Source organism: Myotis davidii, unplaced genomic scaffold, assembly GCF_000327345.1.
Source record: "Myotis davidii unplaced genomic scaffold, ASM32734v1 scaffold726, whole genome shotgun sequence".
Lineage (NCBI taxonomy): Eukaryota > Metazoa > Chordata > Mammalia > Chiroptera > Vespertilionidae > Myotis > Myotis davidii.
The window spans coordinates 1,028,384-1,053,336 of record NW_006297808.1 but is presented as its reverse complement, the minus strand read 5'-3'; the positions used below and the strand labels follow the sequence as shown (position 1 = coordinate 1,053,336).

The following is a 24,953-nucleotide window of genomic DNA, read 5'->3' as shown; positions in this document are numbered from 1 at the left end:
GCCAGCAGGTGACACAGCCAGAGTCCTTTATTAGTGCATCTAATTTTTATTATGATGAGCATTTTTTCTGTAGGGAAGCATCCAGCCTCCACCTATAGCCCCTAAACCCATGAAATAATCAGGACAGTAGGTTTTTAAAGATTTATAAAAAAATATTTAAAGTACTTGGAGTTAACAGTATTTTCTAAAACTCAGCTGACCTCACAAATGTATAGCGTCCTATATATTAAAAGCCTAATATGCTAAGTGTTCAGTCATCCATTCAACCAGTCAAAGCATAATATGCTAATGATATGCTAAGGCCACTCAACTGCTTGCTATGATGTGCACTGATTTCCATGGAGGCAGATGCTCTGACCAGTAGGTTAGCTTGCTGCTGGGGTCCAGCTGATCGGGACTGGGCAAGACGGGCCGGACATGCCCTGGAGACTTCCTGTGGTCCCTCCATGGCTGGCCAACCTCCCGTGTCCCTCACCGGTCCCGATCATGCACCGGTGGAGTCCCTTGGCCTGCCCTATGCCCTCTCGCAATATGGGACCCCTCGGGGGATGTCGGGGAGCCGGTTTCGGCCCAATGGCTAAACAACCAGTCCCTATGAAGTGCACTGACCACCAGGGGGCAGACGCTCAACACAAGAGCTGCCCCCTGGTGATCAGTGCACTCCCACAGGGGAGCGCCGCTCAGCCAGAAGCTGGGCTCATGGCTGGTGAGCACAGCAGTGGTGGCAGGAGCCTCTCCCACCTCCACAGCAGCGCTAAGCCGTCAGACATCCCCCGAGGGCTCCTGGACTGTGAGAGGGCGCAGGCCAGGCTGAGGAATATTTGTGGAATAAGTCTAAATCCCACCTGTCACAGGTCCTCCCTCGAGGCCCTGACGTGGTTTCTAGCATTTCCCACCAGCATGGGTTTGCTCTTCTTTCTCTCAGCCTGTACGACTGACTCTACCAGCCACCTAGGACTTGACCACGTCCAGTTCAGCACCTCACTGGATTTGGGTCCCTTATTGTCACTTTACATGGTTATGGCCCTTATAATTTTTTATGGAATGCAGGCAACCTTCAAGCGCTCAACAAAGGTGGTGGCTTTGCAGGACCCCCTCCTTGTCCTGGGCCAGGGGAGGAACATAGTTTAAACCTCTGTAAACCACCCAAGGAATCTGAAGGGAAGTGAATGGCCTGGTTGTCCCTGGAAGCAGAAGCTGAGAAAGGCCTAAGTAAGGATTGTTAAAGGGAAGCTGGAAGCACTCCGCCTCACGAACTGCTTCGCTGGGAGGTATTTGGGGAATAAGCTTTTACTTCTCTCTTGCAACATCTCACATGAGATTCCTTTTCAGTAGAGCCCCGTGTCATGTGCAGTAGGGAAGAGGGCAGGAAGCGCCTGCTCTCCCCTTGTCCTCAGGAGGACCCAGTGTGATGGGGGAAGGGACCCTGCGTTAGTCTCCTGGGCTGCCGTAACAGATGACCACGAATAGGGTGGTTTAGAACAAACAAAAATGTATTCTCTCACCGTTCTGATGGCTACAAGTTCAAAATCAAGGTGTCAGCAAGGCTATGCTCCCTCTGAAGGCTCCAGGGAAGAATCCTTCTGTGACTCTTTCCTGGTTTCTGGTGACTGCGGTCACCCCTGGTGTTCCTTGGCCTATAAACACAGCACTCCCATCGGTGCCTCCAGCTTCGCGTGGTCTTCTCCCTGTGTGTCTCTGTGTCCCCACATAGCCTGTAAAAAATTATTACTTTATTTTCCAATTACAGTTTATATTCAATATGATTTTTATTCACATGCCCTGCCTATGAGGACACTGGTCGTATTGGATTTCGGGCCCACCCTAACACAGTATGACCTCATCTTAACTAATTACATCTGCAAAGACCATATTTCCAAATGAGATCATGTTCATAGGTACTAGGGGGATTTGGACTTGAACATATCTTTTCGGGTGGGGTGGGGCAGGGGGAGACACAGTTAAACCCACAACAGAGCTTATGCTGTTAAAGAGATGAGTCTGGTAGGGAGAAAAGACATGTGGAATAGTGGACTTAACACATCCAAACATTATATAAACCAGATATAAAAGAACGTATCTTGGTAAAGCCTAGAAATAACCTACTTTATACCATATATACACATATATGTACATGTACGTATGTATGTATGCAATTTTTTTTTTCAGATAAAGACTCAAATGTGAAAAAACAAACAATAAAACCCTTAGAAGAAAATGTAAGAGTCTACCCTGGGCAGAAAAAGCCTTAAATAAATAGAGAACTTATAAAAGATAAGGTGAACATACCTAACTATGTAAGGCAATCAACAATCATGACATATAAGTCCAGGAAATAGAAATTAAAAGTAGAGATGGAATGTCACTACACTCTTCAGACTAACAAAATGGCAAGAAGCCTTAACCCCTGTTGCTGTTGGGGATGCTTGTATACATGTTCAGTGAGAAGGTGGATTGTTAGAGCCTTTTTAGAAAGCAAGGTGGCAACCTTATTTGGATCCTGATTAGAATGACTGCAAGAAAGCTTTTTTGTTTTGATGTAATAGGGAAATGTGAGCAATACCAAACCATTTGATAATATTAAGGATTTAGGCATGATCATAGTGTTATCGTTATTTTTTAGAGTTCTTTTTTTTCCCCTTAAAGGGTCATACTGAATATTTACTGTTAAAATGATATAACTCCTGGGAGTTTACTTCAGATAATCCAGGGAGGAAGGGGATAGTATAAAGCCAGGATCAAGACACTACAACACAGCCAAATCCAGACCACCACCTGGCTTTTAAATAAAGTTTTATTGAAATGCAGTCACACTCATTTAGTTACATTTTGTTTAGTATCACTGAGGCTGCTTTTGCGCTGCAGCGGCAGAGTTGAACAGCTGCAATGGAGACCATGTGGCCTGCAAAGCCTAAAATATTTACATACTAACTGGCTCTTTACAGAAAATCTTTGCCATCCCTCATCCATAAAGAAACATGTTTGGCTAAAAGTTTGCAATGGTTGATTCTGGGGACTGGTGATGTGAGGACTTATTAGACTAGTCTGCATACTTTTCTGTGTTTGGTCTTTTCCATAATGCAAAGCTTTTTAAAAACTAAAAACAAAACAAAACACATAGTAATCTCATTCCTAGAAATCTGACCCTTGGAAGTAAAAGCACCAATTAATAAGGATATGTGTGGAAGAATGTTTACTACAATGGTTTATAGTGTAAAAACAAAACGAAAAAAAAACTGGAAAGAAATTGCCTTCCAACATGGGAATGCTTGTATAAATCACATCCACCCACACCATGGACTATGATGTTGTCTTTTTAAAGAATGAACTAGAGTGTTGCCATTCCACTTGGTGAATTTTTCATGAGATATTTTCAAGTGAGAAAAGCAAAATGTAGGAAAATCTGAATGTGGCAGTCTGATTTTTGTAGAACAGGGACAAAATTAACCTCTTCCGGTACGTAGGCATGAATGTGTGTGTGTGATATGCATAACAGGTTGTGAACATAGGTTGGGGTAGAATGACATCTGTGGAAGGGAAGCAAAGCAGAACAGAAGAAGGAAAAATCTATACTTAAAAACAGCCTACGCAATATGATTGTATGTGTTTCTTAAGTTATATTCACATGTATATGTGCTTTGCTAAATTAAGAGTTATGGTTTTTAAAATAACTGGAAAGGTCTACATATTTTAATGCCTTTTGATGTGAGGAAATAAAAGGGAATTTGGTTACAAGCTGGAAATTACCCAAGAGTGGAAAAACAAGAGACGAGAGTGACCTGGGCCAGCAAGGGAAGGCTCTTGGGGAAGGTTCTAGTGGTGAGAGGGGGGCGGGTGGAGGCTTTTGAGCCACAGTCGCTCCCTGATCTCAGCGCCTCTTCCTCCTTCTCCCAGAGAAATAATGTTTCCCTGGGGGATGAAAAAGCATCCCTTTGTGCAGGCTTTAATTGCCATGCTGCTGTGCCAAGTGAATGAGTGGCAGGCAGGCACAGCAGCTGGGCACAGCCAATGCCAGGCAGCAAAGCCCGCTGCCTTAGGACAGCCTGGGCCAGCTGGCCTGGGAGCACTGCCCACCTCTGCCCTCCACCCCCCTCACCCCCGCTAGGGGCCCTGCACTGGGACAGTGGGGCAGAAGGGTCTGCAGAAAGGAGAGAAGAGTCATTGGAGGGAGAGAAAGGGGTGGCCCCTGGGAGGGTCTCAGCCACTCTCAGAAGCTTATTCATCTCATCCTCCCCTCTCCTTCCCCTCCCTCTTGTTTTTCAGACTGTCAGCATCAATAAGGCCATTAATACGCAGGAAGTGGCTGTAAAGGAAAAACACGCCAGAAATATCCTTTTGGATGTTGCTTGGAAGACCGACCCTGAGAGGGGTTGAATTATGGGTACTGAGGTCAGGGTGAGGAGTCCTTGCTCAGCTGTGGGAAAGGGAACCCCCACACAGGCCAGGTCCCTGCAGGGTTAGAGCAGCATGGGTGACCTGCAGCTCGCCCAGAGACCAAGGCTCATCAGGGTGGAAGGCACCAAAGTGGCATCTAGGCCAGTTTTTCAGGCTTACCAAGATTCCACCCCACCTCCCGGGACTCCAGCTTCCCAGAACTGTCAAGTCCTTTGAAGTTACTTTCTTCCTCAGGCACCAGAGGGATTTTCACCTGTGCCATCAAAGCACTCCAGGCCCTGCCCTTTGCCTGGAGGGCCACACTGACCACCCCCTTGGGGACATGATCATCTCCCCTTTTCTGACCTCAACAGCAAAACAACGGTCCCAGCTACAGTGGTTGGCCTTACGCCAATGCAGGTGTTCACCCTAAGCCAGAGGGGAAAAGATAGGGACCTCTAGGTGGTGGAGGGAACCAGTGACTTAAAGGTTTCACCACGCCGACTTAGCCAAGGCCCTGGGTGACCACCATTGTGGGTCGGTGGCTTTGGGGAGAAGTGCAGGCAGCACTCTGGGTCCCTGGGGCCCTGCCCCTGAGGTATAGAGTCCAGGAGCTGAAGGGCCGAGTCCTCAAAGACCGAAGGAGGGGCTGCCAGTGGGGCTGAGCCTCCGTGTGTGTGCCAGGGGCAGAGCAGGGCACTGGGCAGAGCGAGTGCAGGCTCGGCTTCTGTCTGGGATGGCAGCTCCTCTTTGCCTGGGCTCGTCATGGTGGCTGCACCTCAGCCCCTGGGGGAGACTCTAGCTTAGATGCCAAAGCTGGCAGGCCCCCAGGAACTGTTGCTAACAGCATGTACTGCTCTTTAGCGGGAAGATACTTTGGTTGGAATTAGGGCTTTGCTCTGTGGTGGGGGCTGTAGAACCTCGCCCTGGTACCCCAGGAGCCTGCCTGACCGTGAGCCAGCCGGATCTTGTTCTTTTATCCCCAGAAGGGCAGAGTCCCCTTGCTTTACTGAGTCAAGAAAACCAAACCAAGAAAAGCCCAACTGATTTTCTCAGCATGACCTTGTCCTGACTCCTACCGGCTCAGGGTTTGTGATCAGTCTGGTGCAAGATTTGAAGTAAAACAGAGACAGTTGTTGTAGGCCAGTGTGCTCCTCTGGATGGGGGATTGGCACAGAGAGGACCAGGCCTGCAGCGGCAGGGCCATGCCACACCCCTCCACGGAGGTCACCTGGGGTGAAGCTGGAGGAAGGGCCCAGGATCCCGCCTCTGGCTTGCTCTGGACCCTGTGGGGCCTCCATGGCCCTTTGTTCCCTTATCTGTCATGAAAGAGTTGGTTGAAGAAGATTTCAAAGGTCTCATGTTCCAGCTCTAATATTCTGTGCATCTCTCTGACTCTCAGTGTCTAAGTGGTGGATAAATAAAGAGCAGCAGCCACCCTGATGCTTCTGGCTTCAGAAATGCTGCTCAGACGGTTGTTTATCCGGGTGCCTAACTGGCAAACAGGTCACTCCCCTTCCCACCACCACCATGGCATCCACTTTTGGAGGCCTGGGGACCGATTCTTATTTTTCTTTATATCCCCGAGTGCCTTTTACAGCTCCCGACACATGATGGGTCACACATTAAAATGCTTATAAAGTCAAAGAAGGACAGAAAGGTCTTCTTGCTTCTTTCAAAATAAGAGTGTCCCGCTCGCTCCACCCCTGCTTCTGTCTCGGCAAGCTGTTCTCAGGTAAACTGCTCACTGCCAGTGTGAGAGGTTATCACAGGAGAGAGAGGGTGCTGCCCATCTCTCTTCTTACTCCCTTGTAGCCCAAGGGGCTGTGTTTTAGGTGAAAGTATAAGTTATTTCAGAAATCACTCCAAGACCAATAGCTGATTTCAGCTTCCGGACCCAAAAGCTCTATGTTCAAGCCCCCGCCCCCTCAAAATGCAGGTTTCCATTTAGGGAAGGAACTTTATGATCCCTTCTAGCTCAGAAGCAAAACAACATGTGTCTGGGTGAATCATATAGTTTGTGACCTGAGGCAAGTCTTTCTGTCCTGAATGGCACCGTGCCTCTTACCTGAGCCTTGATAAAGAGCTTGAAATTCTGAGGGAAGAGCTGTACTTGAGGTTGATGGTGCCCCTTTATCGGATGTGTGTGGCCTGTTTAAGTAGACAACCGCAAAAGAAATGTGGGCATCCTTTACTCACCCCAAAAAGGGCTCACTAATTGCAGAGTCTGGAGTGCTAACTTAAGAGCATGTGAACCCAGACGAACATTTATGACACTCATACTGTGGCAGGTGGTCCCTGGGTAGTGGGTGCTGGTGGGAATTGGATCTTGGGAGGAAGTGGCCCTAGGATTTGACATACAGGGAGTTGAAGGTGTTAAGAGATGAAGGCACCCGTGAACAGGCCAGGATTGTTTATAGAGAGTTGGGGTGTCAGAGTCATTTTAAGTTGAGAGAAAAGACATTTGAACAAACACTTCTGCTTTTGGGGCAAGAGCAAGGTACCCGATAGAGAGGAGTCAGGTGCTGCCGGAGGAGGAGCCAACCAAATCACCTTCCCACTAAAGGCAAACCGGAACCACTGCTGGCCCAGAGAGCACTTATGCAAATTAGGAAAAGACCCCTCCCAAAAGACATTGCCATCTCTGGGGAAATTGTCTAATAAAGTGAATTTTATGAGAACGGGACACTTTATTGGCATCTGTCAAAAAATTGTACAGGACTTTGGTGTGTTCGTTATACGGAGTGTCTCCTCCCAGGTAGTGCCACTGTGCCCTGCACAACTGCACACCCTCTGCAGTAGCCTGTTCGACCCCAAAGATGGGCTGGCTGCCTGAGGCAGGGCCTGTGCTTCGTTTTCCATGACCCTCCTCACCGTGCATACTGGGCACCCACCATGAGAAAGGGGCACAGACCTTTTGGTCTGTCGTCAACCGGCTGCCCCTCTCCAGCAACGCTGTGCTCTGCTGGAAGTTCTGCCACGTGTTCCACAAACTCCTCCGAGATGGACACCCAAACGTGAGTTCCTGGGGCTGCAAGGGATGGGCCAGAGGGCCAGGGAGCTGTGTGGGGAAAGTGTGATTGCCTGGGCCGCTGTCCGCTCCTGCGCTGAGAGTGGCACCTGCCCCTTCTTCTGGCCTTTCGCTTACCGGTCTGAGGTGGGGTTGTCTCTCTCTGATCAGCCTCTCCATCCCTGAGAACCATCTTTCACCATCCGTTGTCTCCTCTCTTCTCATAGGCTGTTCTCTCTCCTCCCCAGGTCCTGAAGGACTCTCTGAGATACAAAAACGAATTGAGTGACATGAGCAGGATGTGGGTGAGTTTGGAGATTTGCACAAGGACTACTTGTGCCTCATTAATCCTTCCCCAGAGACCACAGAACAAGGACTGTGGAATTGGACAAACTCATCTCTTTCAACTTATTTTAAGATCTCTCATGTGCATCAGCGAGGGGTCAAGGGTACCCCCAAATAGTACCATGATACCCACAGTCTTACCTGGGTTCTCTGGAAACTTCTTCTGCCAATGGACCCTTATGTCACAACATTCCCCGGGCATTGGAATCCCCCGGCAGTGACATTGCCACAGTTCTCACCTCTTTGTTTTTACTGGTCCTATTGGGGTCACAATACATTGAGGACTAGCATTCCCACTTCTTAATGCCAGTGCCTTTTCTTTTTCTTTTTTTAAATATATTTTTATTTATTTCAGAGAGGAAGGGAGAGGAAGAGAGAGATAGAAATATCAATGATCAGAGGGAATCATTTATTGGCTGCCTCCTGCACATTGGACCGAGCCCACAACCCAGGCATGTGCCCTTGACTGGAATCGAACCTGGGACCTTTGGATCCGCAGGCTGACGCTCAATCCACTGAGCCAAACCAGCCAGGGCAATGCCAGTGCCTTTTCTTTTCTGCCTAGGGATTCTCAGGAAGAGGGAGGAGGTAGCTGACAATATCAGAATCAATTGAAAAGAGTGTTTTTATGCACGCATCGGAATTCCACTAGATTCTTTTCTTTTTTTTAATATATTTCTTTATTGATTTTTTTAAATAGATTCTTATATCCAAAGAGTATGTGTATGGATAGGGAGTAATCTGCATTTTGAAGAATCTCCCAGGTTGATCCTGATGTGTTCCTTTGCCCCCACTGGTTGAGAATCACTACTTTAGTTCTCCCCTTTAAATTCTTACCTGTATCTGTCTGCACTCACAAAATGTTAGCGATTGTGTAGTCCAGTCTCCCCATTACAGATGAATAACTACAGGCCCAGACAAGAAAGCTGCTTTTCCTAGTTATAAGGCTAGTTCAACTGAACAAAGCTGAGAGCTGTCCCCCAAACTCCCAGCTGGATGCTAGAGAGCTTTCTGTTGTATCCCTAAACATGTAGGCTTAGGCCTTTTTCCTTTTTGTTAGAAATTGCCTGGTATGCCCTTTTCTACCCTTTTACTTTCGACTTTTCCACATTCTTATGTTTTAAAAATATCCCTTGGAAATAGCAATTAGTTGGATTTCGTTGTTGATTTATTAAAGATGGCAGTCTTTGCCTCTTAACTGTGCAGTTGCTCCATTTACATTTATTATAATGCGTGATATGTTTAGATTTATATTTCAGCCTTATTCTGTGCCATTTGTTCCATCTGGTCTGTTTCTATTTCTCCCACCTTGTCTTCAGTTGGATTGATTATTTTTCCTCATTCCATTTTTCTCTAATTGGGAGATTAAAAAAACATCTATTTTTATGTGTTGTTTTTTGGTATGTTATCTAATATTTATAAAATGCATGTTTACTTTATCAAGGTCTAAAATTCATATCTTTATCTGTTTCCTGTATAATACAATGACCTCAGAATATTTTAACTCCATTCACACCTCAACTTGTATGTTATTGTCATATATTTTAATCTTAGTTATTTGTTTCTTTTTAAACCCTATCAGGTATTTTATTCTGTGTTTCTAATGTCTTTTTACATCTTATCTTTTATCTGAGATCACTTTCTTTCTGTCTAAATTATTTCCTTTAGAACTTCCTTTAGTAAAAGTTTGCTTTTGGCCAACAACCATTTTTACTTGTTTGAGAATGTCTTTATTTCACCCTCATTCATGGAACACACTTTCTCTGGGTTTAGAATTTTTGTATGACAGTTATTTTATATCATCACATGGAAGAATATTATTCAGGATATCCTCCCACTGACTTCTGGCTTTCATCATTTTCATGAAGTCTGCTGTCAGACTCGTTGTCTTTTTGAAGCTAATATGTCTTTTTTTATCCGGCCATTTTAAAGATATTAGTACATGTCCATGTGTGGTTCTTTGGGCTTTTTAAGCTGTTGGTTAGTATCTTTCATCAGGTATGAAAAATTCTCATTCTCTCTTCAAATACTGCCTTTGCTATACATTCAGTCTTTTCCTTGAGACTTTGGTTAGAGTATGTTAGACTTTCTCACTTTATCCCCCATCTCACTTTAAACCACTATTTCATTTAAACCACTATTTCTACCTCTTTGCCTCTACACTTCATTCTGGATAATTTCATTAAATCTGGCTTTCAGTTTACTTGTTCCCTCTTCAGCCGGCTTTAATCTGATTGGCCCTACATATATTTTGAAACAGTCTCTTATTTATTTAGACATAGTGATTTCATAAATCATTTTTAATATTTCCATTATCTAAAGCCCTTAAGAGACCTGTTTCTGGCATCTGTTGTTTTTTTGTGAATTCTGCTCATAGTATGTAGTTTCTTTCTGTGTTTAGTTATTTCTTACTGTGAGCTTCTCCTTTTCCTTAGAACTTTCTCTGTGGGAAGTCTTTGGAGTCTGCAGGTTCCTCTGGAGAGAATTGGCATTTGCTTCTGTTGACCACTCTTAAGTTCTCAAGGTTTTGTGACTTCCGGGCAGAGCCTCTTGAGTATTAGCTCATGAGTCCAGTTCTCAGCAGCAGTTTTTCCTCCTTCTGATCACAACAGTGGTGTGAGGCGGCCGAATTTCTCTGTAGTCCACATGGAGGACTCCTTCAGTGCAGGAGCGTGGAAATGTGTGGTTACCGACTTACCCTTAGTTCCGCTGAACAAAGGAGGCAGCCTTTGGCTCTTCAGTAGACTCTTCAACTTGGGCAGAGCCCTGCCTTCTGTTTACCACCTGACCCTTGAGGCCCAGGAAATCAAAGCTCAAGTTCACCTGCTCTGGCAAAGTCCCCTCTCCCCCCAACTCTATTAATCCAGTAATCCATTTACTCTCCAAGAATCTGTGTTTACTCAGTCCCTGGCCTATGGATTCCTTACTCTCATTAATTCAGTAATACCTTCAAAAAATTTTAAGTATCTTCCCAGTATTGTCAGTTTTCAGTGGGAAGGTCAACCCAGGTAGCTAGCCTGCCTTGTTATCCAAAATAGAATTCCTTTAGGTCTTTTTCCCTATGTAGTCTATTTCTCTCATTTGCCTAAGAGTTTCTGAAATTAGCAACCTCTCTTACTTTTTTTTTTTACAGCAGTTTTAGGTTCACAGCAAAATTGACAAGAAAATACAAAGATTTCCCATATACGCCTTGCCACCCCCAGCACACATAGCCTCTCCTATATCAAAATCCCCACCAGAGTGGTGCATTGATTACAATTGAAGAACCTACATTGACACATCATAATCACCCAAAGCTCATAATTTGCATTATAGTTCACTCGTGGTGTTGTATATTCTTTGGGCTTGGACAAATGTGTAATGACATATATCCATCATTGTGGCATCATACAGAATATTTTCACTGAGTTAAATAAAAATCTATATTCCACTTATTCATTCCTCCCTGTCCCCTGCCCACAACCCCTAGCAACCACTGATCTTTTTACTGTCTCAGTGCTTTTTCTCAAATGTCATACAGTTGGAATCATATAGTATGTAGCCTTTTCAGATTGGCTTTTTTCACTTGACAATATAGATTTAAGTTTCTTCCACGTCTTTTCATGGCATGATAGCTCATTTCTTTTTTTACCCTTAATAATATTCCATTGTCAGGATACATGACAATTGGTTGATCCATTCATCTACTGAAGGACTTCTTGGTTGCTTCCAATTTGGGCCAATTATGAACAAAGCTGCTATAACCACCCGTAGGTAGGTTTTGAGTGGAAATAAGTTTTCAGCTCCTTTGGGTAAAAACCAAGGAGCACCACTACTGAGTCATATGGTAAGAGTGTGCTTAGTTCTGTTAGAAACTGCCAAACTGGCTTCCAAAGTGGCTGTACCATTTTGCATCCCACCAGCAATGCAGGAGGGTTCCTATTGCTCCACATCCTTACCAGCATTTGGTGTTGCCAATGTTCTGGATTTTGGCCAATCTAACAGGTGTGTAGTGGTGTCTTGTTTTAAATTGCATTTCCCTGGTGACATGTGATGTGGAGCATCTTTTTGTATGCTTATTTGCCATCTGTATTTTTTTTTTGGCCCATTTTTAAATTGAGCTATTTGTTTTCTTATTGAGGTTTAAGAGGGGTTTTTTTTGTGTGTGGGTGGTTTGTTTGTTTGTTTGTTTGTTTTTGTATATTTTGGACAGTAGTCTTTTATCAGGTCTGTCTTTTGCAAATATTTCTCTCCGGTCTGTGGCTTATCTGTTCATTCCCTTGATGTTGTCCTTTGTAGAGCAAACGTTTTTAATTTTAATGAAATCCAGCTTATAAATTAATTTTTAACAGATGGTATCTTTGGTGTTGTGTCTAAGATGTCATCACCATACTCAAAGTCACTAGGTTTTTCTCCTGTGTTATCTTTTAGGATTTTTTAAAAATATATATTTTATTGATTTTTTACAGAGAGGAAGGAAGAGGGATAGAGAGTTAGAAACATCGATGAGAGAGAAACATCAATTTAGCTGCCTCCTGCACACTCCCCACTGGGGATGTGCCCACAACCAAGGTACATGCCCTTGACCGGAATCGAACCTGGGACCCTTTAGTCTGCAGGCCGATGCTCTATCCACTGAGGCAAAACGGTTAGGGCCCTTTTAGGATTTTTATAGTTTTGTGTTTTACACTGAGTCTGTGATCCATTCATTCATCTTTTACTTTTTGATCCTGTGCATTTTCATGTGAAGGATAGTTGTCTTTGGTGGTGAGAATACTTTTGCTTCTTTTCAGTATTTTCCTATTTTTCTATAATAAATAAGTATAATGTAAAAATTAATCAGGTTAATTTTCATAGAAAATTATGAAGTACTCATGTGTAGAATTTACATCTGATTATTCAATTCCCTTTGGTGTCCTTTAAGGCCTGTTTCAACAGGGTTTCTCTACTCTAGAGGATATAGATACAATTAAAAGAAAACAAAGTCAAAACTCATGTGAAAGCCACAGCTACTCGGTTGAAGGGTTCTTTGTGGATGTGGGGACATTTTGTATATAACTAGGAGTTCCCAGCATTACTCTGCTAATCCTAGCTTCCTCCCAAGCACCCAGGACATGACTGCGTGGGCAGGCTCTATGGGAATGCTTGTTCTTCACCTGCTAGAATTGGTTTCATTTAAAATCCCCACCCCATGTCTAATACGGTAGATGGCCTTAATCCGTTGGAGTCCCGCTGGAGGAGGTGTTTCCTCTCCTGTGTTTAGAGAGACAGAAGGAAAGAAATAGCCCATAGCCAGACTGTGATTACTAAGACCAGGAGACTTAAAATTCTTAAATAAGCTCTTGTATAGAATTTATCCAGAAAAGTCCTCATGTTTGTATATAAGATTATACTATAAGAATGAACAGTAGGGAGTTGGTTTGATAAATTATATAGTACATACTTATAATATACTGGGAAGTCACTAAAAAGAGTGTTACAGAAAAAAATTTAAGACGATAGAAAAAAATTGCAGTATATTAAAAAGGCAAATTGATTCCGTTTTATATTTTAAAATAAAGGTGGAGCACAGAGGATTTTTAGGGCTGTAAAACTACTCTATATGATATTATAATGGTAATACATGTCATTATACATTTGTCAAAACCCATAAGATATACAATATCAAGAGTGAACCCTATGGAGTTTCCTCAGAAAACTAAAACTGGAACTCCCATTTGACCCAGTGATCCCACTTCTAGGAATATATCCCAAGAAACTAGAAACACCAATCAAAAAGGATATATGCACCCCATATATGCTATATGTTCATAGCAGCACAATTTACAATAGCTAAGATTTGGAAACAGCTTAAGTGCCCATCAACAGATGAGTGGATTAAAAAACAATGGAATAGTACACTGCTATAAAAAAGGAAGGAACGCCTACCATTTGCAATAGCATGGATGGACCTGGAGAGCATTATGCTAAGCAAAATAAGTCTGTCAGAGAAAGATAAATATCACATGATCTCACTCATTTGTGGAATGTAATGAACAACAAACTGATGAACAAAAACAGATCCAGAGACAGAGAAGCATCGATCAGACCGTCAAACCTCAGAGGGAAAGTAGGGGAGGGTCGGGGGCAGGGGGAGAGATCAACAAAGGGTCGGGGGAAGGGGGAGAGATCAACCAAAGGACATGCATATAAGCCAAACCAATGGACATGGACACCAGGGGGGTGAGGGCATGAGCAGGGGTGTGGATGGGGGGGAATGGGGGGTTAAGGACACATATGTAATACCTTAAGCAATAAAGAAAGGGAAAAAAAGAGTGAACCCTAATGCCAAATTTATTTTTGATGATAATGATGTGTTAATATAAGTTCACCAATTGTAACAAATGTCCTACTCTGGTGTGGGATGTTGACAATTGGGGAGGTTGTGTGTGTGCAAGGGGTATATAGGAAATCTCTATACGTTCTGTTTAATTTGCTGTAAAGCTAAAACTACTTTGAAAATAAAGTCTATTTGAATTGGAAAAAAGAAAATATGTAACATTTTGTACCCCAAAGTGTTAGCCATGATTATATCTGATGTTCACATCTATTCTTCCCTATATTTTCCAAATTGTTAACAATGGACATTTGTTATTTTCATAATCAGAAAAAATATATATTTTTAAAAATGAAGTCCTGGCTGTAGGTCTTTCAACTCACCCTACTGTCTCTTCTCTTTCTGAAGGGCCACCTGAGTGAGGGGTATGGACAGCTTTGCAGCATCTACCTCAAACTGCTCAGAACGAAGATGGAATACCACACCAAAGTGAGTCTTTGCTGACAGTTCTGCTCTCTTTCCCCTCCCCCTGTCTCCTCAGCACCGCGATGACGTTAATAGTCAGGTCTTCCAGGTAATAAGACAGCCTGGCTCAGGGAGTATTTATACCACCTCCCAGCTGTGTGAGAGGAAACATTTTATAGGACAGCCATGGTCAGGCCCTGGGATATGGCCCGTGTCTTCTGCACCATTTTGGAAAGGAGGAGGAACCCTATCCAGTAGGTTGCCTTATGGAAATATTTTGGAAGCACTGACTTTACTGTTAATAAAAATCATTCCTTCCATTTATGTAGTGAGTTTTCACACAGAACCTTCTATAACTTTGGTCAGTATTTCTTATGTACCTAATGCATGTAAAACTGTGTGCTTGGTACCAAATGGCAGGTAAGAATAAGTAAAAAGGGTGCTCTTCGGCATTTGCAGATTCGCTGGGAAGAGGCTTATGTACTTAAGCACCCGTGTATAGTGCGAAGCAGCTACATGTGTCTGTGCCCGTGGAAAAATGCAGAGATGTTTTGAAATGCCTGAGGATTACGGTGTTTGAAGGGGCACCATGAAGGAAGGGGGCTTGATGTGGACCTTGAAGGGTGGGTGTGGTGCATTTGGTGGTGGGATGGCATGCCAGGCGGGAGAGAAACCACCTGAATTAGGGAGCTGGCAATACAAATGGAGAAGGAAGGACTGTTAAGAAAAAAATAACACCTTTAGTGTCTTTTATCTCCATTATCTTTTATTAACTTAAAGGGTAGCTTTGATTCATTGAATCCATCCTAGTCTATTAAACCTTTTCTGTACATCACCTAATCCTCACAACAACCCTACAAAAGTAGCTATTATTACATCCTAGGAAAATGAAACTCAGAGAGTGGTTGAGTCCCTTGCCTGAGTCACGTAGCTTCTCAGTAGGGAGGTAGAGATTTGAACCCAGGCCCATATGACACTACAGCCTGTGCCAGTTAGTGGCCACCCTTACCTCCCCTCAGGTCTCATTGAGTGCCTGCCAAGGACCAGAGCTAGTAGGCTCTGAAGAGAGAAAGGTGAATAGACTTTGGCCCTGCTTCTGGGAGTCGTGGTTTGGTTGGGAGAGAAGTGATAGAGGGAGAGAAGATACTAGTAGACTGCAGTAAGGATGAGAATTGAGAGAAGCAGGAGCTGGTACAAAAGCACATAGAGGCTCTGGTTTAGATTGAACCAGGTAGCTTCTCAGAGGCAGTGTGACACCTGAGCTCAGTCGTAGGGTGTTACAGTTGTCTATGCTGCACAACACAACACCCCAAACTAGTGTCTGGCACTAACAGCAGTCCTTTACTATCTCACACTTTCTGTTGGTCAGGAGATCTGGAAGAGCCTGGTGGGGCAGCTCTAGCCACAGGTCTCATGTAGTTGCAGTCAGATGCTGGCTGGAGTGCAACAGTGGGGGGCTGGCCTGCCAGCTCTCTCTTCCTGGAGGCTCAGAGCTAGTCAGGACTTCCTCACAGCCTGGTGAAGTTTCCAAGAGAATAAGGTGGAAGGGCATTTTATTTTATTGTTAATCCTCCCTGGAGGATATTTTTTCCATTGATTTTTATTTTTTAGAGAGAGTGGAAGGGAGGGCGGAAGGGAATGGGAAGAGAGATAGAGACAAACAGATAGACATTGATGTGAGAGAGATACATTGATTGGTTGCAAGCACTTAACTGGACCAGGAATCAACTCGTGACACTTCAGTGTGCGAGCCAATGCTCTAACCACTGAGAAACACCGGCTAAGGCTATGTAGAGAGCTTCTGAGGTGTCATGTTCTGACTTCCTTTCTCTGTTTCCCTTCCAGAATCCCAGGTTCCCAGGCAACCTTCAGATGAGTGACCGGCAGCTGGACGAGGCTGGAGAAAGTGATGTTAACAACTTGTAAGTGGCTGTCCTCGTGCTCTGGACCCAGTGGGGAAGAGAGCTTTTGTGGAATCTCTCACTTCCCATTAGGCTCACTTCTCAGAGTACCTGATGGAAGAGGCTGGGGCTGGGGTGGGGACTGAAGGCCTTGGGGCCACTTACTGCTGATGCCTTATCCAGAACCCTTCCAGGTTGTCTCACACTTCAGCTCTATCCTCTGGTCCCCTCCACCCTCCCAATGCATTGTGGTACCTGCCCTCTCCCTTTGCCACTGTCACTATTGAATTCACCCTGCTTGTTCTTCAGATGGCCTCAGTACCCACTTAGGTGGGAGCTAAGAACTGGAGCTGGTGTGTGTGTGTGTGTATGTGTGCGCGCGCGCGCCTGCACCTGCATATGCACATTGGGGTTGGAAGCAGCAGCACAGAGTGTGTGTGTGGGGGGGGAGGTGGGGAGCGGGGGGGCAGGTTAAGTGCTCGCTTTGGGAGCATCAGCTCTCTTTCTTCTTGGGTCTAGTTTTCAGCTAACAGTGGAGATGTTCGACTACCTGGAGTGTGAACTTAACCTCTTCCAAACTGGTGAGTCTCTCCCACCCATCTGGCCCAGGCTTCCATGGGAATTGCCTCCTTCCCAGCCTTGTTCCCGACTTGGACCGGCCAGGCTTGTCCGCCTCTCCCTACGAGCTGCATAGCACAGGGTCAGGAGCATGGAGACACAGGCTCTCGTCCCTCTTGCAGAGAGGGGCTGAAGCTCTGGGGCATTTTCAGAGTCAGTGATTTCAGATCTGAGCAGGATGACCGCACTCCCCAGCTCACTGGCTTCACCCCTGAAGTCCAGGCCTCCAAGAGCCCAAAGACAGGTCTGGCCTCTTTGACAGCCCATGGACTATGGCCCCAACATTGGCTGGTCCTTGGCCAGCCCTGTCTGCTGCTCAGCCAGGCTGGCACTCGGGCTCCATTTCTGTCAGAAGGGCTGCTGTCTGCTGTTTGGTCAGTAGCCAGGTTGAGTTGGGTTGTTACCGAAGGCCACATGAGAAGTCCTAATCCCCTGGTGCAAGAGCGCTGGGGACTCCCTCCTGCTGAGAGTTCTGGTGCCTCTAGGCCAGTGATGGCAAACCTATGACATGCGTGTCAGAGGTGACACGCAAACTCATTTTTTTGGTTGATTTTTCTTTGTTAAATGGCATTTAAATATATAAAATAAATATCAAAAATATACGTCTTTGTTTTACTCTGGTTGCAAATATCAAGAAATTTCTATATGTGACACGGCACCAGAGTTAAGTTAGGGTTTTCCAAAATGCTGACACGCCAAGCTCAAAAGGTTCGCCATCACTGCTCTAGGCTGTCAGCCCCTAACACTTCCTGACAAGACTTGAGAGGGAAGCAGCTGGTTCCCTTGTCTCCTGTGTGCTCTCATCCCTACACTTCCCAGCATGGCTCTCCCTTCTGTCGCTGGGGAATGGAAGAGCCAGTTTTCTGAGATTCAGGATGTTCTGTGACAAGTGTCCAGCTCTGTGAAAGCACAAGTATGTGTGCACAAGCTTGGCGACCTCAGCGTTTGGGTATGTAGGCCACTTCGGGGCTTTGATTCTCATGAAAAACAGAAACTCTCTCACCCTAAGTTGCAGCTTTTTGCAGTAAGTTCATCTATGTAGCAAATCATTACAACTGGCCAGTTAATTCCAGCTGTGCCAAGGCAGCAACTCCTTGATACTTTGACTAATCAGTTCAGTGCAGGATGTGGTCAGAGGAACACCAGAAACAGATGGAAACTATGGTTTGTGGAAGAAATAAGAAGGCACTGGGCCTACTAGCAACCTGTTTGAGCAGAGTCTTCCACAGAAGGCAGTAGAGGAGTAAAAATGAAACAAAATCCAGTCCCTGCTGTAAGGCATTCCCAGCAAGATAGGAGAAATGGTGTAGTGGCGAATTTTTTTTCTTAATGCATTAGAAATCTTCCCATAAATGTATACAAACAACTACACGTTGTTGGGGCTGACTTTCAGTTATTGCGCTCTGGGCAGGAAGGGCCTGGGGGAATAAGTCAGAATTGATTGACATTCAGCTATGGAATGTGCTTAATTGAAAGCAGGTATGAGTGATATTCTAGGGATTGTCATCCTTGGGAGAGTCAGCCTCGAAGTTGCCACTGAGCTGACCCAAGCTCTCTTCCAGAAGCTCTGGCCTTCTCAGTCTGCCCGCCACTGCAGTCGTGGGTGGGGAAAACAAGGCAAATGTTTCAGCCTTTGGGGCTGTCCCTTCCAGTCACTGGCAAACGGTTGGAGTTAGAGTAAGCGAAGGAGTGGTAACACCCGCTAGGATGTGACGAGGCTGGGAGGATGAGTAAGTGGTGCAGGCAAATGCCGCACCCCAGGTGGCCAGCCTGCTCCCGCCTCCCATGACACCTGGCTGCTCTTATCTGCATTGTTCACTTGTATTGTTACCACTAGATGCTGAGCTTCTCCTCAGAATCAGGAACCGTGCCCTACTCATCTCTGTTCTAGCCCAGTGCCTGGTCTAGAGCAAGCACTCAACAGCAAAGTTTGAGGATGCTTGCCTTAGATGAGCAGCAGTGAAGAAACAGCAGGTGAACAGAGTTCATAACATGGTGACAGCATCTGGCTGAATGCTCTGGGCTTATCAGGTGATTAGCTACTTAGAGTTTTCTAGAGGACAGCCACCCTGTTGGCACAACCTTTCCAAGGATGTTGGTGGCCTTCTCGTCCCTGAAAGAGCCCTCATTTGGAATCGAGAGCCCCCTTCTGCCTGTCTGCCCTGCTGCCTGCCCTGTCCCTGATCACCTGCTGTGTGACACAAAAGCCATGAAGGTGGTGTCGGAGGAAGTTCTCCAGCTTTTAAGTCCTGATCTGTGACTCCGTGAGGTTCCAACGGTACCCTCAGGAGAATGCCCCTGGCTTTCAGCTCTGGGAGATGGACCAGTTACAGTTAACATTTATTTTGAGCACTTACAGTGGTTCTCAAACTATCCCTGGACCAGCAGCGTTAGCATCACCTAAAAAACTTGTTAGAAAAGCATGTGCTCAGGTCCCACCCGACACAGTGGATCTGGGACTGAGACCCAGCAAGGAGTGTCCTAACAGGGCCCCCAGCTCTGCACTGTCCAGTATGGCAACCACTAGCCATGTGTGACTATTTAAGTTAATTACAATTAGCCCTAACCCATTTGGATCAGTGGCTAGAGCTTCAGCCTGCAGACTCAAGGGTCCCAGGTTCAATTCTGGTCAAGGGCATGTACCTTGGTTGTGGGCACATACCCAGTAGGAAGTGTGCAGGAGGCAGCTGATCGATGTTTCTCTCTCATTGATGTTTCTATCTCTCTCTCCCTCTCCCTTCCTCTCTGTAAAAATTAATAAAATATATTTTTAAAAAAAGAAAGGAAGTTTAGAAACCATGCAATGTGCTTTTAAAAAAACAAAAAAGTGAGGTCCTACCCAGCCAGCATGGCTCAGTGGTTGAGGGTCGACCTATGAACCTGGAGGTCACGGTTTGATTCCAGTCAGGGCACATGCCCGGGTTGCAGGCTCGATCTCCAATGTGGGGTGTGCAGGAGGCAGCTGATCAATGATTCTCTCTCATCACTGATGTTTCTATCTCTCTCTCCCTCTCCCTTCCTCTCTGAAATCAATAAAACTATATTTACAAAAAAAAAGTCAGGTCCTCAGTTGCACTAGGCATATTTCAGGCACTCGGTAGCCATGTGTGGCTAGCATGTTGGATGGCATATTTGGAACACTTCCATCATCACAGAATTCAACTGGCCAGTGTTACGGGGTGATTCTAATGCTTGCTACAGTTTGAGAACCACTGAGCTAGAAAATACAGCTTTTGACTGGCTGCATAGTAGAATCACCTGGGGAGCTTTTGAAACCTACTGATGCCCAGTCCTACTCCAGACCAGTAAAACAGAATGAAGGTGTGGGGGAGTTGCAGGCAGACATTAGTAGTTTTTAAATTTCCCCAGATGATTCTAATCAATCTCAAAGCCAAAGTTTAGAACCACTGCCCAGTACTACACACTTTCCACAACATTTTCATTTAATTCTTACAAGACCTCTATGAAGTATGTGCTATTAGAACCATCTGCATTTTATAGAAAATCATCTGTTGGCACGAGAGGTTGAGTAACGTGTCCATGGTCACATTGCAAGTCTCGATGTTCCTGGATGCCAAGGGCCATTCCTAGAAAGCAGCGTTAGGCCTGGAGGTGGAGCACTCTGTAATTCCCTGCCAGAGTGGAGCCTAAGCAAGCCAGAAGAATTGAGGATGGCTGCCTTGCAGTGACAGCTGCTTTTAATTTGTGTCAAGAAAAGCTGCCTTTTAATTAGAACCGTTTGGGGTTTTTTCCCAGCTGCCGGACTAAGCCAGTTAACAGGGATTAGTACAGTCGGGCAGGCCAGGCACAGCAGCTCTGGGTTTTCCTTCGGGGCAGCCCCACTCACTGAGGGACTGCAGAGGTCTTTCGTTGCCAGCCATGTGTGTACTTCTGAAGGTGGTGGGTAGCCACTGCAGACAGGACATGGGCCCAGGCCACTGGTTTGTGCTGAGGGTTGACAACCAAGCATCTCGTTGCTTGGTTTAGGAGCAAGTGCAGGGAGTTAATGTGGAGGGGTCGCGGGAGCAAGACACTGAGGGAGCAACTTGCTCTCTGGAGCTTGGGAGAATGCAGGGCAGTACTTCTGTTGACCTGCTCCAACGACCTCACCAGCATGTGATCCTGATGGCTATCCTCCTCCCAGTGCCTGGCATGGGTTCTTGCAGGCTCTCCAATCATTCACCCAAGGCTCTGGCACATCCCCCCTTTTGCTGCCCCAACAACCCTGTGGTGAGCCACCAGGAACCCAAGGCTGACTTACTCCCTTCCTCATGTTCTGATCCATGTTTGAGATGTTCCCCACATGTTAACTAACTATTGCCACCACCAGATTGGCTGCTTCTCAGGGTCAGGGCTACCATCAGACTGTTCATGCGTGAGAGGAAGGGCTGGATTGGCTATCTCAGCAACCCCTTCAGTCCTGAAATTCTGATGTCCCGTAGAGCTGAGGCGTTCCGTCTCCTCATTACTATTAAATCAGAAACTAGAAAATGAGGTGTCAATCTCTCTGATCAGCCTGGGCCAGAGGCCACGAAGCTCCTCTAGGAGGGATCCCCCTCATTGAGGTAAGGGATTTACCCACCAGGCTCTGGGTAAATCCCTTCTTTCCTGGCTTCACAGGGCTGTGCACAAAAGAGCAGAGCTCACCTCTTCATGACAGGAGCGCCTCGGCTTATGGGAGCACAGGCTTCGGTCCGGCAATTGCTGGCCACACAGGCGCTATCTTTTAATTCCCTCTCTCAGCAAAACCAGTTTGTTTGTTTTTTGTTTTTTTCTAAAATCAGTTCTTGGCTTTGTGACCACTTTCAAGTCACTTACTGTCAGTTCCCTCATGTGTGTACCAGGGTACTTTTAATTGTCTTGTAGGAACAGTGTAAGGTGTAAGTGCATTAAATACGATAGTGTATGCCCAGAATAGGTCCTCAGTCTATGTGAGACCCCTGCCTTCTGCCCTCTGAGAAAGTCACCTATAGTTTCCTAGCTCCACTACCTCTCCCCCTTCTTTTATTTTCTAGTGTTCAACTCCCTGGACATGTCCCGCTCTGTATCCGTGACGACAGCTGGGCAGTGCCGCCTTGCCCCGCTGATCCAGGTCATCTTGGACTGCAGTCACCTCTATGATTACACTGTCAAGCTTCTCTTCAAACTCCACTCCTGTGAGTACACTGGCCAGATCTTCTCTGAGCTTCTGGCTGGAAGGAAGAGCTCAGCCTGAGGCTGTCCCTGCAGAAAGGCAGCTCCTCAGTGGCCTGAGCTTTCAGCCTCTGTTCCAAACAGCCCTGGGGCTCTCAGCCAGCTTGAGCAGAGCAGGGTGCGAACTTTGGTGTGCCCAGTGAAGCACCTGGCTTGCCACAGAGGTGTCCCAGGATGGTCCTCTCTCTCCATCCCTGGCTTTACCTCATCTCCATCCATACACGTCATGTATTCTATGAACCACACAAATGATGACAGACCTGGCTTTAGACTATTAGAGAGAAATATAAAAATTTTATATTTCTCTCTAAAATATAAAAATTTTATATTTCTCTCTAAAATTCCATTTGTACAAAGAGACTGTGTTGATGAACACTTTGAAAACCACTGCCTTTGCTGCTTTCGGTGATTTTCAAAGTGTTCATCAACACAGTCTCTTTGTACAAATGGAATTTTAGAGAGTAATATAAAATATAAAACGCCTGCTCAAGTAAATGGAGTGCTTATCTTGACCTAGCCACAGATCTTTGGGATGCTTTTGCAGAATCGATTTTTGAGATTACTGGTCCTGCAGAAGTTCTTATACCTTCATGTGCTTTTGGTTTAAAACGATGAATCTGATGTGGGGGTAGCCCGGGCCTCACACCAAGGTGGCCACAGTGAAGGGTATACACATGCAGAAGGTGGAGGTGATGGAAACCAAGAAAAATCAAGACATAAATGGTACTAGCAAGGTGTATTTTAGAATTCTCGGACAAGGGGCACTCTGGAACTGTGGTCACTGACAAGGACTGGGTCTGGTTGCTTAGGACAAGGGAGCCGTCATTACTCTGAATCCAGGAGGTTTTGGTGGAAGGGAGGTTGGAATTCGATGTTCAAGAATTAAAAGGGCTTTGGAGCAGATGGGCATGTCTGAAGGGAGCAGAGATTGGACTAAATTCCAAGAGAAAGTGGGCAGTTACTTAGAAGCTCTGGATATAGATGAACTTGTAATTGTTTCTAAGATGCTATGGGACCCAGTTTCCCACTAGAACAGTGGTCGCCAACCTTTCAGACCCCACAGACCACCAGTGGTCTGCAGACCACCGGTTGGCGACCGCTGCACTAGAACATCCCCACTTTCTTATAAAGTGGTGAGTTATGAGAAGAGACAGGTAATTAAGTATTTGGGTTTAAAGACCTTCATTAAAGGCAAAGCAATAAACAAGACCCTCCTGGATGGCCTCCGGGAACTCGATAGCGTGGAAAAAAAAGTGAGAGACACTCCATACAGTATATACTTTCCTAAAAATAAAATTTTATTTTAGAATAGTTTAGAACTACAGAAAAGTTGCAGGTGGTTCAGAATTCCATATACTCCCATCGCAGTTTTCTCTATTGTCAACATCTTAGATTAGTATGATATATTTGTCACAACTAATGAACTGACATTGATGCATTACTATTAACTGAAATCCATACTTCCTTCAGGTTTCCATAGTTTTTACCTAATGTCATTTTTCTGCCCATGGTCCCATTCAGTCATGGCTCCTTAGTCTCCTCTCGGCTGTGACAGTTTCTTAGACTTTCCTTGTTTTTGATGGCGCTGACAGTTTTGAGGAGTCCTGGTCAGATATCTTGTAGCATGTCCCTCGATTTGAGTCCGCCACTTTTCTCGTGACTGGACTGGAGTTCTGGGAGACAGATCACCAAGGTAAAGTGCCGTTGCCACCCACTCTATACTTCTTCCATTTTGGATTATCAGACCTTATACATGTACTACCTCTTTATACCAAATGAATAGATCACCTAGTCCCGTGGTCGGCAAACTGCGGCTCGCGACCCACATGCGGCTCTTTGGCCCCTTGAGTATGGCTCTTCCTAAGCCTTAGGAGTACCCTAATTAAGTTAATAACAGTGTACCTACCTATATAGTTTGAGTTTAAAACATTTGGCTCTCAAAAGAAATTTCAATTGTTGTACTGTTGATATTCGGCTCTGTTGACTAATGAGTTTGCCGACCACTGACCTAGTCAATAAGATTTAAATTTTAAAAATAAAACAAACAGCCTGGCTGGTTTGGCTCAGTGGATAGAGCGTCGGCCTGTGGACTGGAGGGTCCCAGGTTCGATTCTGGTCGGGGGCACATGCCTGGGTTGCAGGCTCTGTCCAACGTGCAGAGGGCAGTCAATCAATGATTCCCTCTCATCATTGATGTTTCTATCTCTCTCTTCCTCTCCCTTCCTCTCTGAAATCAATAAAAATATATTTAAAAATAAAACAAACAAAAAATAAAAGGCTGAGTTGTGCTCTATAACTGAAATACACAGAATCACACATCCTGTGAGGCGAAAGGACCGTAGAGAAAACCCACTCAGGAGGAGGCTGCAGCTTGTCCCACATCACAGAGTTAGCAGAACCAGGTGGACACTCGGCCTAATCTTCTGAGTCTCAGTCCATGGTCTTTCTTCTGACAGGCATCCTCTCAGGCAGGCTCTGTGCGTTTTTTCCAGACTAATGTCTACGCTGGCCCTCATCCAGGGTACCCAGTGCAAACACCTCTGGGAAGAGCCCTCATCCCCCTCTCTCTGAGGCCAGCTGTGGTCATTCTGCTGCTTGGCCAGGTCACCACTTGCTTCTTCCATGGTCAGGGACACAGCTTCCAGTCCACTGTGTCCAGCATGGCTTGCACTTTAGGAGTGAACAGAAGGAAAGATTTGCAGGATAAGCACCCAGACTCCCCGTTGGTCCTATTGAGCCTCCTTGCATACCA

General features: G+C 45.5%; 1 protein-coding gene across 4 annotated transcripts in view; it reads left to right on the top strand.

Moving 5' to 3' along the window:
* The window catches only part of HIP1 (huntingtin interacting protein 1), a 72,991-nt gene that overhangs the window by 24,439 nt on the left and 23,599 nt on the right, over window positions 1–24,953 (top strand). For 3 of the 4 annotated variants that reach the window (XM_015570266.1, XM_015570265.1, XM_006773375.2), the window contains exons 2-8: window positions 4,264–4,327; window positions 7,249–7,391; window positions 7,633–7,689; window positions 14,433–14,513; window positions 16,335–16,411; window positions 16,910–16,971; window positions 22,024–22,164. In XM_015570266.1, the coding sequence (XP_015425752.1) occupies window positions 4,264–4,327; window positions 7,249–7,391; window positions 7,633–7,689; window positions 14,433–14,513; window positions 16,335–16,411; window positions 16,910–16,971; window positions 22,024–22,164 (625 nt within the window). Of the gene's footprint in view, window positions 1–4,263; window positions 4,328–7,248; window positions 7,392–7,632; window positions 7,690–14,432; window positions 14,514–16,334; window positions 16,412–16,909; window positions 16,972–18,547; window positions 18,983–22,023; window positions 22,165–24,953 lie in introns of those variants that run through there. The other variant, XM_015570267.1, reaches the window with a different exon arrangement.